This window comes from Brachyhypopomus gauderio, chromosome 18, assembly GCF_052324685.1.
Source record: "Brachyhypopomus gauderio isolate BG-103 chromosome 18, BGAUD_0.2, whole genome shotgun sequence".
Classification (NCBI taxonomy): Eukaryota; Metazoa; Chordata; class Actinopteri; order Gymnotiformes; family Hypopomidae; genus Brachyhypopomus; species Brachyhypopomus gauderio.
Window position 1 is genome coordinate 13,996,420 of NC_135228.1, and position 13,629 is coordinate 14,010,048.

Genomic DNA, 13,629 nt, shown 5'->3' on the forward strand with positions numbered 1-13,629 from the left:
TAACAGCTGAAGTCTGAAGGGGGGGGTTCAGGACTCGTACGGTAGTGTTGACAAGCAGCAAATAATTACGATAATTAGTCTGGGAAAACATTGTAGCATAAAGGTCATTGTAAGGTTTTAAAGGAAGTATTATTGTAAAACACTCTGTAACAGTAATCATGATCATAAAGAAATGCTCCACTCGAATATGACTTCCACATAACACATACCTTTTCTTAACTACCCGGGAAATGTGCTCACGGCCAGTTTGTGTTCCAGCATTTGTTTCGGATCAGGACCACATCCCGTTGCGCTGAAACTTGGCTTCTTGTTACGGTTCCGTCTCCAGGTCCAGTCTCACGGCACCTCCAAAGTCACGCTGTCCTACAGGTACGTCTTGCCAGAGGACACGGAGTCATCTATGGAGAACAGCCTGCCGCCGGACGACACGGCGTACTTTGAGTGGGCGCTGAGAAAATGGTCGCACTGCTCCAAACCCTGCGGTGGAGGTACACACCGCGACAAAACTGTGGCGCGCCGACTTTCAACACGCCGCCTGCCGTTGGCTGAGCTGCTTACCCCCCCCCCCCCCCCCCCCCCCCCCCCCGTGCCCTGCAGGGAAGCAGTACACGCGGTTCGGCTGCCGCAGGAAGTCAAACGGCAAGATGGTGCACCGCACACTCTGTGCCAGCATCACCAAGCCACGCGCGATCAGCCGAGCATGCAACCAGAAAGAGTGTTCCGAGCCCGTGTAAGCGCTGACGTGTCCACGTGCCCGTGACTACACTCACACACGCACGTGCCCCTACCCACGTGGCCACACCCACGCACCCTCACCCACACTCACACACCCTCATGCTCCTACCCACACACACAAAATATGTATAGGTAGTTACTTCTATATAACACAGTACCCAATATTATATATAATACATAGTCCTAACAATGTATATAACAAATGTGTGTGTGTGTGTGTGTGTGTGTGTGTGTGTGTGTGTGTGTGTGTGTGTGTGTGTGTGTGTGTGTGTGTGTGTGTGTGTGTATAGCTGGGTGACCGGAGACTGGGAGGAGTGCAGTAAACCGTGTGGGAAGACAGGAACTCAGACCCGGTCTGTCCACTGCATGCGACCTCAGCCAGACGGCACCCCGCAAAACCATCAACTCCAAGTACTGCCACGACGACCGGCCCGAGAGCCGGCGCACGTGTAACCGGCACCGGTGCCCCGCCCAGTGGAGGGCGGGTCCCTGGTCTCAGGTGAGGGACCGTGTTTTAGACTCTGATGCATTTTAGAGACTCCGATTCTTCTGTACTTAATGTGTTTTGTGTGTGTGTGTGTGTGTGTGTGTGTGTGTGTGTGTGTGTGTGTGTGTGTGTGTGTGTGTTCACTCAGTGCTCTGTCACCTGTGGAAATGGAACACAAGAGCGGCAGGTTATGTGTGGCTCTCCTGATAACGCCATCGGTATCTGTATGGACGCTAAGCCAGAGAACATCAGGACATGTCAGCTGATACAATGTCCAAGTACGGACCATTACGCTCTACTCTCCTGCTCAGCTTCCAATAACACTGTCTGATATGTCTAATCATCTCAAACCCAAACACTTTCATCTTACCTCAACTCCCCCCCCCCCCCCCCTGTCCCCAGGTGACAAGGGGAACTTCCTCATCCAGTGGCTCTCCAGGGCGGACCCTGAGTTCCCCGCACCCAAGATCTCATCAAGTAAACGGCCCCTCTCGGGTGGGCAGGTGTCCGTGGTTGGCACGCCCACCGCCGCCTGCCCGCTGGCCCTCTCCTTGGCTCTTTGGCTCTGCTGCGCTCTGCCCTGACTGCTCGCCTCGCACTGTCTGGAGCCTGCTGCTTTTCTCTCTCCCCCTCTCCCTCCTCCCCCCGGGGGAGCTTAAGGGGGTCTCTCTTTATTCCCCGGGGCTCTGGTTGCGCCTCGGCCCTCCTCGCGGAGCCGGGGGAGAGCAGGGGGTGGGCGGGTGGGTGATGTCGGAGCTGGGAGTTGGGGGTGAGGGTGTAGGGGGGTGATGGACTGAAAGGTAGGTGAGTTGGTGGAGAAGCTGTCAGCACAGGAGTGGAGGTGGGCTGTGGGAGCACCACTAGTGCGAGAAAAGGGAGGGTTATACCTGAAGGACACAACGGCAGCCATTTGCTTTGGAGGTCCTGGTCACCCGATCGTTGGAAGAGACATTTTGAACGATTCTTTGTATCATATTAAAAGTATACAGTATACGACTACAAACACTATATATTCCAGAGAAAATATGGGTCAAAGGGCCTGGCCATGTTGACTGTTACAGTGTATCTGTATTTTTGTATATATTTATTTGAACAACATTGAAAACCTTTTGGACACCATACATTAGAAGCAGCATAGGGAAGTTCAGACCATGGGGCTTTGTAGACCATGTGGTGGGGGGAGGGGGGTCTTCTTCAGGGCTCCTCGTTGGATGTGTGTGTATGGAACGATCAAATACCTCATGCTTCCCCATGCTTCCTTTAGTTTCTTAATCTCATGCCTTATCCTGGACCAAGGAGACATGCTGAATGACGGTCTCTGTGCAGCCTGGTATTCCCATGGAAGGTTGCAAAGAGGCAGCTAGAAGATCGAGATCTTAACCATGACCACAGTGGAGTCACAGTGGAGTCACAGGCCACATACCATCAGCTCTTCACTTCGGTCATGTTCTCTTGTATTGGTCTCTTGTGATTGTTGCCCTGTTATACCTGCAAGGTTTTTCTAACATGGATGGTACATCTATAATTTATGGACTCCACAGCGAGAATATATATATATATATATATATATATATATATATATATATATATATATATATATATATATATATATATATATATATATATAATGTTAATGACTGTTATTAAATTTGTCCTATGCCACTAACACAAATATTATATTGTATTTAATGTCTATATTTTGTGACAAGACTGGGCACATTTCACAGCCTGGAAAGTAATATTATTCAGGATGACTCTACACAGAGATATAATATATGTTCAGGGTATTAACATCATAATGAAAGTCGATGGTTTCTATAGGTTCTAGGTTTTTTTGTTTGTTTGTTTGGTTTATATGTTTTTTGTATGTGTTTTTATGGTAATGACTGCTATTCAGAATCACAGGCCAAGAATGTTCTTAAGTATTAAGAGGCTCTGAGAGGATTTCTCGTCACAAACCACCGCAATTTAGGAATACTGGCCGTCGCAACACTGAGCCTGAGTAGCTTTCCGACTGTTTTACCACATGCTATCTGTACGTGTAAATCACGTTGTTCACGGCCGTGCGGTGTAGGCCACCAGTGACTGCTGAAGTCCGAACCGGTTAGTCAGGGTTTCGTGTCTTTTTTAATTTATTTTATAGGTCTTTAACCCCATAGATTTTTTACATAGTTCTTTCTGCACTGTGCATTGCTGACTGCAGTCTGTGTGAAGGTTGAGGTCAGTGGCTTTGGATACTGAAGTCACGTATGTCTGAAACTGCCCGGACTAACGTGTCTGATCTTGGATCAGCTACCCTCCGTGGCTAAATGATTGGGATTGTGTGGTTAGCTGCACCCGAGCCTACCTCGGGTCTCTGGTTCTGAGAAACACGTCATGGTGGCCCGGTTCTGTAGCACCATTCTCAGATCTGCTTACTCACCATTGTCCAGATGTAGCCTGGGATGTGCCATTCCTTCTCATTTTCCACAATGATGTTTTATTATTTGCATTTAAAACAATTGTGTCAGATCGGATGGTCTTAGTAAGTGTTTAACCAAAGTGTTTACCAAACTGTGAATATCATAAGATTTAAAAAGTTTATATTGTACTATGGAGAAATGTATATTGTACAGTGTATGGTGTATATCCGACAAGGAGTAAGTGTCCTTTATATGGCTTCTTGTCAGCTATGTCTCTAAAGATTAACAAATAAAAAGTGAAGTTAAATATTTAAACTGCAGGAATGACTGGATTGGTGTTTGTCGCTGGGCGGTGTTGTGGAGCGTAATGAAGGCGAGAGTCAGCATTCTCTGGGATGTCTACGCTTTCAGCATTTCTCTCTTCTCTCGCCCTCTTTCCCCGTGTCGCTTATCCAAGCTTTACCTTCCATATTCACTTGACTTCATTCTTTCATTATATGCTAATTTGTGTGTGTGTGTGTGTGTGTGTGTGTGTGTGTGTGTATGTGTGTGTGTGTTTCAGGGGCACGCTGTAAAGGAGATAAGTCGGTCTTCTGTCGTATGGAGGTGTTGAGTAAATACTGCTCCAACCTTGGCTACAGGCAGATGTGCTGTAAGTCGTGCAGCGAGGGCAACTACACCCTGGACCTCAACAGGACGAAGATATGGAGCTACGCCACTGGAACTCCACACCTCACCCAGGCCCACACCCTGGCCCCGCCGACCATCCCCCACGTCTACTACTCCACCGCCAAACCTGTCAGCACCTCCACGCATATGAGATACATCACCACCCTGAACCCTCTCGCCGTTCGGAGAGGAACGACATTTCGCAGCAAGACCAGTGACATCATGGAGGATATAGAGGATGTGGAAGGTTCAAGCACTACACGTGATGCGGAGGACACTGCAGAAACTTGGAGGGTCACAACGGAGTTCACGTCCCAGTTTGAGGACTTTTCACCGTCCATCACTCAACCCACTGCCACTACAGAACCAACAACGGCACCACCCAGATTTACCATGACAAGTCCTCCAGCCATAGTGACCCTTCACGGACCAGATGAAAGGAAGGAGAATAACTCCATTGACGTGTCCTACAGGGTGGTTGATGGCAATGATGTCTCCCAGAACCATTTTATACCCAAAAAGAGGGTGCCCTCTCTTCTCTTCCGAGAGAAAACACAAAATAAAAGAATTCAAGAGCTCCTTGCCGAGAAAAGGAAGCAAGACTTTCTTCTTAAAAGGTTGAAAAGGAAACCTGAAGACTGATTAATTGTTGCCTTATCTTCTGAATCGTTACTTCCTGTCAGTGAGTTGGTGGAGACACTTCAGTCTCTCCGATGTATTAGAACCTCTTTGGTAAATCCACCTCCAGAACGCTGCGCAATTCCAGAAGCCTTTGACCATTTATTTGCTTGTTAGCATTTGTGTCTGTATGAAAGTATTCCATTTCTTTTCACCACTTCATTTCAACACCCCTCACAATCTTGAAATAAATATAATTATATTCATTCATTTACTTTGAAAAAAGGTTTTTTGTAACTGCAAGAATGGGTTCACTGTAAGAGTACATAGGACACGTTTGACTTTTTACCCCTGATATGGACAGTTAAAGGGATAGATTGTCATTTTTTAAAGTAGGTTTACTGTTTATTTATATGGATACTGTATATTTTCATGTACATCTGAGTCCTAAAGAGAGACTAAAACGTCAATGCCTGATCAGAGTGCAGTTTAGATTCTTCAACCTAACGATTACATTAGTACGTTAGTACGATTACATTAGTACGAGTCTTATTTGACATCTCTTTGTTCCTGTAATGAATTACAGGCTTGTACTCTTTCACATACATTTAGGGTTGTTTTGATGCTCTTAAGAACTAGAGGCGAGTTACTAAACGCCGCCCACTCCTGCTCCCACTGGACCTGTTGTCTAGGGTTCTGTGGCTGAAGCAAGACTCGCCAAAACTCTTCTGCACGCATGTTGCATGCTGTCTCTTGGACCTATTTTCACCAAGCCTTTTTAATTTATTTTTTCTGTAACTTCAGGAAAAAAATCACATACTTTTAGTCGCATTGCGTCTATTCGAAACCCTCGAGCTCGTCTGCGCCCGCATGCGTATAAACCTCGCATATAAATGTTGTACATATGAATTTGAATTTTTTTTGTTCTATTTATTGAAGTGCCTTTTGATTCCACATGTTTTATTCAGCACGCAGCGTGAGGAGAATGATCTGATGGTATGATATGATGTCCACGCTGTCCCTCAAAAGACCACATGTAAGAGTGCTGGAGGCTCCTGCGTTCTTTCATTCATTCCTTTAATAAAATTGCAAGTGAAGTCAAGTCACACTGCCTTCTAATCATTTTTGAAGAATAACAGCCTACTCTGCTGCCCCCCAGAGGAACCAAGTGGTACTGCTGTGAAAATGCTCACCATCGGCTTTGTGGTTGTATTGCTCTGGCAGATGAGATTTTGGTAAGTTCACTTGTCTGGCCAGAAGATGGCAGTGTGGTCTAGGCTTCTGCGGCATGTAAGAGGCGGGACACGGTTCTCACAAGCAGGGCCGCTCCAACGCTACACTCGGGCTTATATTACAACTAGATTGCCCATATCTGTGTGCATTTCTTTGGTAGCACTACGTTCCTAGCAGTGACAGACAGTATGCTGTTAGAAGGATAGTACTGGTTGATCAGGGGAGCGTTCTCGTGTTCTTCAGTCTCGGTTTCAGGAGCTGAAGTGCACGTGCCCTTCCAGTGTCCTTGTGCCGTGCACCATAACTGTGACGGATGGAGGTCTTGCCACTAGTCACTAGCCAATAGCCACTAGACATTCAGAATCACAGCAGCCTTACATGGGTAAATCCACAGCAATAATTCATACCCTAGTTGTCAAGGTTTGGACAAGCAGCTGATTTAATGAACTGAGTAATGTGTTTCTTGGAAAAATATTTCAGGAGGTCAGAACTGTCACAACACTGGCTGAAATTAAATGATAGTGTGCATCATTTTAGATTATTTTATGTGCAAACAATCTGTAACTAGAAGTTCAAATAATTAGACTGGCAATGCTTGTCCTGAACAATAGTGTTTCACACTGTCCCCCTCAGTTCAGCTAATTAAGGTCATGATAATTTGTGAATTATTCTGAATAGAACTGATTCACTTTGCAGTAGTGTGGCCAACAGAACTGGAGTTTCACAATAAGTAATAAAAAAACAAACACCTGATCACATTTTAATGAATTCTAAAACATCTCATAGCTTGCAGGAACCACAAACCTGCATCAATTGTCTTGAAGTCATTTAGCAAAACATGTGCCATATCAAATGTACATACTCCATTTGCTGAAAATCTTGTTTATCGTGCTTTTAGGCAAAGAAGCAGCCATTTGCCTGATTCATCTGTTGACTAATTTCCAAAACCGCTAAAAAATTTGTCATGACTCAGCTATTCCATTTGGAGATATTTGGAGATGTTATTTTCTGTTGTGGTAAATGTTTTTTCCCCTTTGCTATAGTGTGTTACATCGTGTGCTAGTACTTTGCTTGTGTAGCTGATGAAGGACCTCTGTCAGAAACAACCTATCCTGTTCCTTTGAAATCTTCAATTCACTACACTACACACACACACACACACACACACGTAGAGATACTACTTGTAGTGAATTGTAGTGAAGTACTCAAAGTTTCAAAAGAAACAGGACATTTTGGACAGAGGTTCAGAGACATCTAAGCCAAGTACGTTTGAATTTGTAGGAGGAGGAACCAGTTTGTAATGCTGCCATGTCAACAAATGCAAACATGCAAACACACACACACTCACACACACACCCATATATACTGTGTGTGTGTGTATATATATATATATATATATATATATATATATATATATATATTCTACTCACAAATAGTTTTTTTTAGTAAATGCAGTCTTTACAGGTGAACTTAATGTGAGCTTCACTAAAATTTTGAATGCACATGTCCAACTGTTCAGTGTTTCAGTTTTGCACAATTTGCTGTTCTCTTGCATGTCAGACCATTCAAAACTATTTACACCAGAGGGGTCTGCGTGCTAGATGACCTGCAAAGGCACCTGATCACAACACCTGGCTCAGGTGTCATCGTCTTGCATGAGCCGAGGAGCATTTATACTGCATGTGGGACCAGTGGGTCTCACTGCTGCTCACTGATGAAAGCAGATTCATGAGAAAAAATTATGGCTGCCAATGATGTCGGAGATGTCAAGGAGAGCATCAGCCACTGTTGTCACCAGATGAGCCTTTGGTGGTGGTGATGTAATAGTGTGGACAGGTGTGTCAATACAGAACTGCCCTACACTACTGTGAATGGTACAGTGACAACCACATACTATTTGGATAAAATCCTTAATCCAGTCATTGTGCCTCTGTGTGAACAACACAGGCATAATTTCATCTTCATGGATGACAATTCTCCTGCTCATTGAGGTCATCATTAGGCTTTTGTTCACTAAAATTGTTTGAGATGAGGAAATCACCACTGCAATGCACTTAAATGCCCTATGTTCATGATATAATATTATGAACCTTTTACATTTTCCATAAATTTCACCTTAAATCCAGATACCCCTAACCTTTTGTGAGTAGTGTATACATACATACACACACATACATACACACTCACTTGCCACTTTATTAGGTACACCTTGCTAGTACCTTGCTAGGTTTTGCCTTCGGAACTGCCTTAGTCCTTCATTACATAGATTCAACAAGGTACTGGAAACATTCCTCAGAGAGTCTGGTCCATATTGACCCGATAGCATCACGCAGTTGCTGCAAATTTGTCAGCTGCACATCCATGATGCGAATCTCCCGTTCCACCACGTCCCAAAGGTGTTCTAATGGATTGAGCTCTGGTGACTGTGGCGGTCATTCAAGTACAGTGAACTCATTGTTGTGTTCAAGAAACAAGTGTGAGATGAATCGCGCTTTATGACATGGCGCGTTATCCTGCTGGAAGTAGCCATCAGAAGATGGGTACACTGTGTTCATAAAGGGACAGACATGGTCAGCAACAATACTCTGTAGGTAGGCTATGGCATTGACACGGTGCTGAAATGGTAGTAATAGGCCTGAAGTGTGCCAGGAAAATATCTTCCACACCACGATCACCACCAGCCTGAACTGTTGATACAAGGCAGGATGGATCCATGCTTTCATGTTGTTGATGCCAAATTCTGACCCTACCATCCGAATGTTGCAGCTGGAATCGAGACTCATCAGACCAGGCAACGTTTTTCCAATCTTCTATTGTCCAATTTTGGTGAGCCTGTGTGAATTGCAGCCTCAGTTTCCTGTTCTTAGCTGACAGGAGTGGCACCCTGTGTGGTTTTCTGCTACTGTAGCCCATCTGCTTCAAAGTTCGATGTGTTGTGCGTTCAGAGATGCTCTTCTGCATGCCTATTTACCTCTCTGAGCTTTTGCAGTCGTATATTCCATCTAGGTCACTCAGATCTGCTGATCAGCTTCTTCTGGTGGTCCCTAAATCTAGACTGAAGCACAGGGGCGATCGTGCCTTTGCAGTTTTAGCTCCCAAATTATGCAATCAATTGCCATTACACGTTAGAAGTGCCCCTACATTGTTGGTTTTTTAATCTCGGCTTAAATCTTATTTCTTTTCTTTGGCTTTTTATTGAAACACAGTTATTGTGTTTGTATATTTGTATGTTTTATGTGTGTCTTGTCTTTTAATTGCTGGACAGCACTTTGTTCAACATTCCGTTGTCTGAAACGTGCTTTATAAATAAAATTGACATTGACATTGACATGCCTCAGTTATAACTACTGGTTATTTGAGTTACTGTTGCCGTTCTATCAGCTCAAACCAGTCTGGCCATTCTCCTCTGACCTCTGGCATCAACAAGGCATTTGTGCCCACGGAACAATGACCCACAGGACCATTCTCTGTAAACCCTAGGGATGGTTGTACGTGAAAATTGTGCGTGAAAATATATACTGTATATATAGTACATAACAACTGGGTTCAAGATGCTAGCAGGATGAGCACAGATGGAACTCCATACCTAAGTGGCTGACAGTATATCGAAACTGTGCCGAGTCTGAGGTCAAAGAAGGTGGTGGATAATGACCGAGTTAAGATCCTGTGGGACGTCCAGATACGGACTGACAAAATTATAATGGCTAACCAAACTGGATATAGTAGTGACGAGCAAACAGCAGCAGACCTCTGGTAGAGGACCCATGCTTGAAGAAAAATGGTCTGCCCAGAAGAGGGTGATGAGGTACACACACACACACACACACACACACACACACACACACACACACACACACACCCTGGGTTTCCTATTAGTATTGCTAGCGCTTCCAGTAATATTGGATACTGCAACAGTCCCTCACTGATGTGTTCTTTTTCTATCAAACAAACCTGGTGCAGGGTGACTGGGGCAGAGACAAGAGCTCTTGACACTGACTTTACCCTCGCCATCAGAGATGAAATGTCACACCAATTCAGTCTGTACGATCACATCTCTTGCCCTGACCTGACTCCTGAATGATCCACCATAAAAATATTTAAGACTTTGCTTTTGATATCCAGTTTTGCTGCCTGACAAAAAGTGCATGTGTTTAAAATGAATTATATCTATGCATTCATCACGGCTCCATCTTATCTAAAGGGGAAACCCAAAGCATTTATGTTGTGCTTTATTTTATTGAACTTATGACAAATATCATCTTATCAATGAAATATGTCTGTTTATCTATGTGCCACAGAGAGTACTAACGCAAACCTAACGGTTGGTCCTTTATTCTCCTCCCAGAACCTGTTCCACGTCCAGTCTGGAATCCACGTTCCATAATTGTAAATAATTAAAGCAGATAAAAGATGTTCAGAAGCCAGGGCGTAACTTACACGAAACATGGCATTACATCACAGCCCAATTTATAGAGCTACTCTATTTATTCTTAATGACGCTTTGAGTGAAGACAAGGAACCCAGAGCCGCTGATCTTTCTCAAGTAGCTCCATACGTGCTGCCCATGGATTTCGTGCTGTTATGCAACACGGATGTTTATTGCAAAAGTTTTGAGATGCCAGCACAAATTACATAAGTCAGGGCAGCTTGGAAGGTCATTCTGCTAAAAGTCTCACAGCATGCTATGCAGCCCTTACATCATATATTGCCTTGTTTCATGCCCTTATAAGTATATAAGTGCTGAATGCACAATTAAAATCTACTGAAAGGTTTTATATTTTGCAACATGAGACTAAAGTTTAGGCCTACGTTTTGGTTTGATAATCATCGATGTTGCAGAAAATTGGTGTAAAGTGCAGGAAGTATTTATTTCTGTTCAGTGACAGTGACAAATATAGCGTGCAACTGTGTACATCCTCTCGCTGCTCCTGGAATGTTTTTTTAAGTGATCAGCGTGTACATAAATCAGTGGTTAGCGTCTTCAGGTTGACTGGTACAAGCTCCTGCTACTAAACCACAGATGGACCCACAGACTCCAATACTATTGACTCTGACCAGATCCATTTGTCAATATCATACTCCATTTAGCATTACTTGTGAATAATCCCTAGAAATCCCAAGACACTTACATAAAAAACATTCCATTATTTTCCAGGAATGTACTACAACCTTGGACTTGTGAAGGTGTGGATTTTCTTCATTGTGATTTTCAACAGAAAGTCAGCTGACTTACTCCCCTGCACCCATCCTCCCACCCCTGATCCAAGGTGTGGGTCATGTTTCAAGACCTCCAGGCTCAGATGCCCGTACAGCACCACAGCAAAACAGCGGCACCCTTGAAGGAACCGCCTGCTGAGGTTCTGGCTCTCCTCGTAGAGCATCCTCGCGCTCCTCGGCCCATCTGCTGGACATGGTGTGAAGCAAAAATGTGGGGTTGCAGAAGAGGTTGCATCAAAAAACAAATTCCATGGAAGAAGACCCTGGTGCCCTGCTGTCAAAGAAAGCAAAAGCAGCTGATTGGTGGTGATGTAGGCGTACTGATCTCAGCACCCACCGCACCTGCTGCTCCCACTTTAGAGGGCTGACTGTTCAAGCACGTGGCCAAGGATCAGGAATGGTGCATCTGCGTTTGGGCCTTAACTGACATCCATGTTTTGTCCCGATTCATGTCTAATTGAGTTGAAAAATGAAAAAGGTCACATACAAGCAGGATATGTCGTTAAACAAACACACACGACCGTCACATTGTATTTGGTGTATGCACAAGGGCATTCCCGGTTGTTATTTGGGCAGATGCATACGCTGTAACCAAAACACCTGATGCATTTCGGGTTGATGTTGATGTGAACCACCTTTGTCCATGAAGACCTGACACAATAACCGAATGAGACAAGTGACATGAAAAAAAGAGTCGGATCATACTGACTGCTTTGCACCTGGAGCTGTTTCCTTGGGCACTCCGACAACGGCAGACCCCTTAATTAAACCTGCTCTCTTATCACTCTGCGTAGCCATAGAGAGAAGCTGATATAAAGGACAGCATTTGCTAGTGTGGTGTGTTGATGAGGGAGATATGAGCAATGGTTGCTAATGTAGATGCAGTAAAGAGGCCACATGTCATAGTGAACATGCCAAGTTATTAGTCAACTAGGGTTTTTTTTTGTATACAGTGGGAGCTTATATTATTTTGCTGTCTTGTGCCAATTCAGTCCCACACCTGCAGTTCACTCTCACAATCATTATTTTCGTATTAATAGACTCAAGGACTTTGAATAGACAATAACAAGAAGCCAGCCTTGAGTAGCTTAGTTAAAGATAACAGTATGAACAGTATGAGTTTACCAACCAAGTCATTGGCACAACCCTCTCAAGAGCCAAGCCCCAGCCTGTTATATCCATGAGAACTGCTATCAAGTGTTTAGACCTTAATAACTGACAATGCTGTGTCCTCGTGTACCCTGTAAGTGCAAAGACTCCCCTGTTTACACTACAGACCCGTATCCAACCAAGCTATTGTTTTTCTTTTACCAGCAATGTAATAAACACATACCGCCATAACGTGAACATGTGTAACCTCTCTCCTTCTTCCTCACCAGTATCCTAACAGGCTTGTTTTGATCATTTTGGCTGAGGATTTACTGAGAATGTTATGGGCTATCGAGTGTTCGTAACAGCAGTGGTATGAGGACTGTGGGCACAGGCCTGAGTGATGTGCTGCTTTTAATTCTGAAGCAAATGATTGGAGCTGATAGCTGAGTAAATTTGAGTTTTATCATAAAGCACTCTAGTACAAAAAATGGACCTGTGAAATCCAGTAGTCACATAATGCCTGTGAGAATGTTCCATTTGGGTGATTTGAAAGGTTTCTTCCACTGATATTCGATATCTACCATGAGTCTCACTGTGAAATATATTGGCTTATTCATTGAACTAAATTATTATACATTTGAAACTTTCAAAATATTATTATTAAGCATTGTTTTAAATTCATGGTCCAATAATACTGATATGGAAGATGGGAGAGTTACACTTAAACAAATTATTTTTGGCCAAGTTGTTCATCTAGTGGTTTCCAATGTGCCAAAATGTTGATATTGTATGGAAAAGGGCACTTAAGTGTGTTCTCCCAACAGAATTTGTTCTCTACAAGATCAAAATAAACACAGGTGACCTCAGCAAAACAGAACATCCATGATGACCTCATGCTGCTTCATGTTTATTTTGATGACAGTCAGGATCAGGGAGAAATATATCACAGATGAAAACAAAATCAGTTAGTACAAATATTCGTTGCTAAAGAAGAATATTTCATGAAAACAATTTGGCATCAACTTCTTTCACAGTCCAAATATTTCAGACATTAAATGTTTTATATGTTGTTTTTGTGGAAATAGATACGTCAGCTGATGCTGCCTAATTTTGCAGAGTAGAGAGTAAAATAGGATCTCAGAGAATTTGTGCGGTTGAAATCAGATGCTTTGGGAC

At 43.7% G+C, this 13,629-nt stretch overlaps 1 protein-coding gene across 1 annotated transcript in view; it reads left to right on the forward strand.

The window, feature by feature from the left end:
• adamts2a (ADAM metallopeptidase with thrombospondin type 1 motif, 2a) overlaps nt 1-6,013 on the forward strand; it is a 44,723-nt gene extending 38,710 nt beyond the window's left edge. Inside the window, 7 exon segments of the mRNA XM_076979391.1 lie at nt 329-488; nt 598-730; nt 1,026-1,125; nt 1,127-1,234; nt 1,371-1,500; nt 1,625-1,699; nt 4,187-6,013. Of these exon segments, the coding sequence (XP_076835506.1) occupies nt 329-488; nt 598-730; nt 1,026-1,125; nt 1,127-1,234; nt 1,371-1,500; nt 1,625-1,699; nt 4,187-4,935 (1,455 nt within the window). The 3' untranslated portion in view covers nt 4,936-6,013.
• Nucleotides 6,014-13,629: the final 7,616 nt, after the last annotated feature.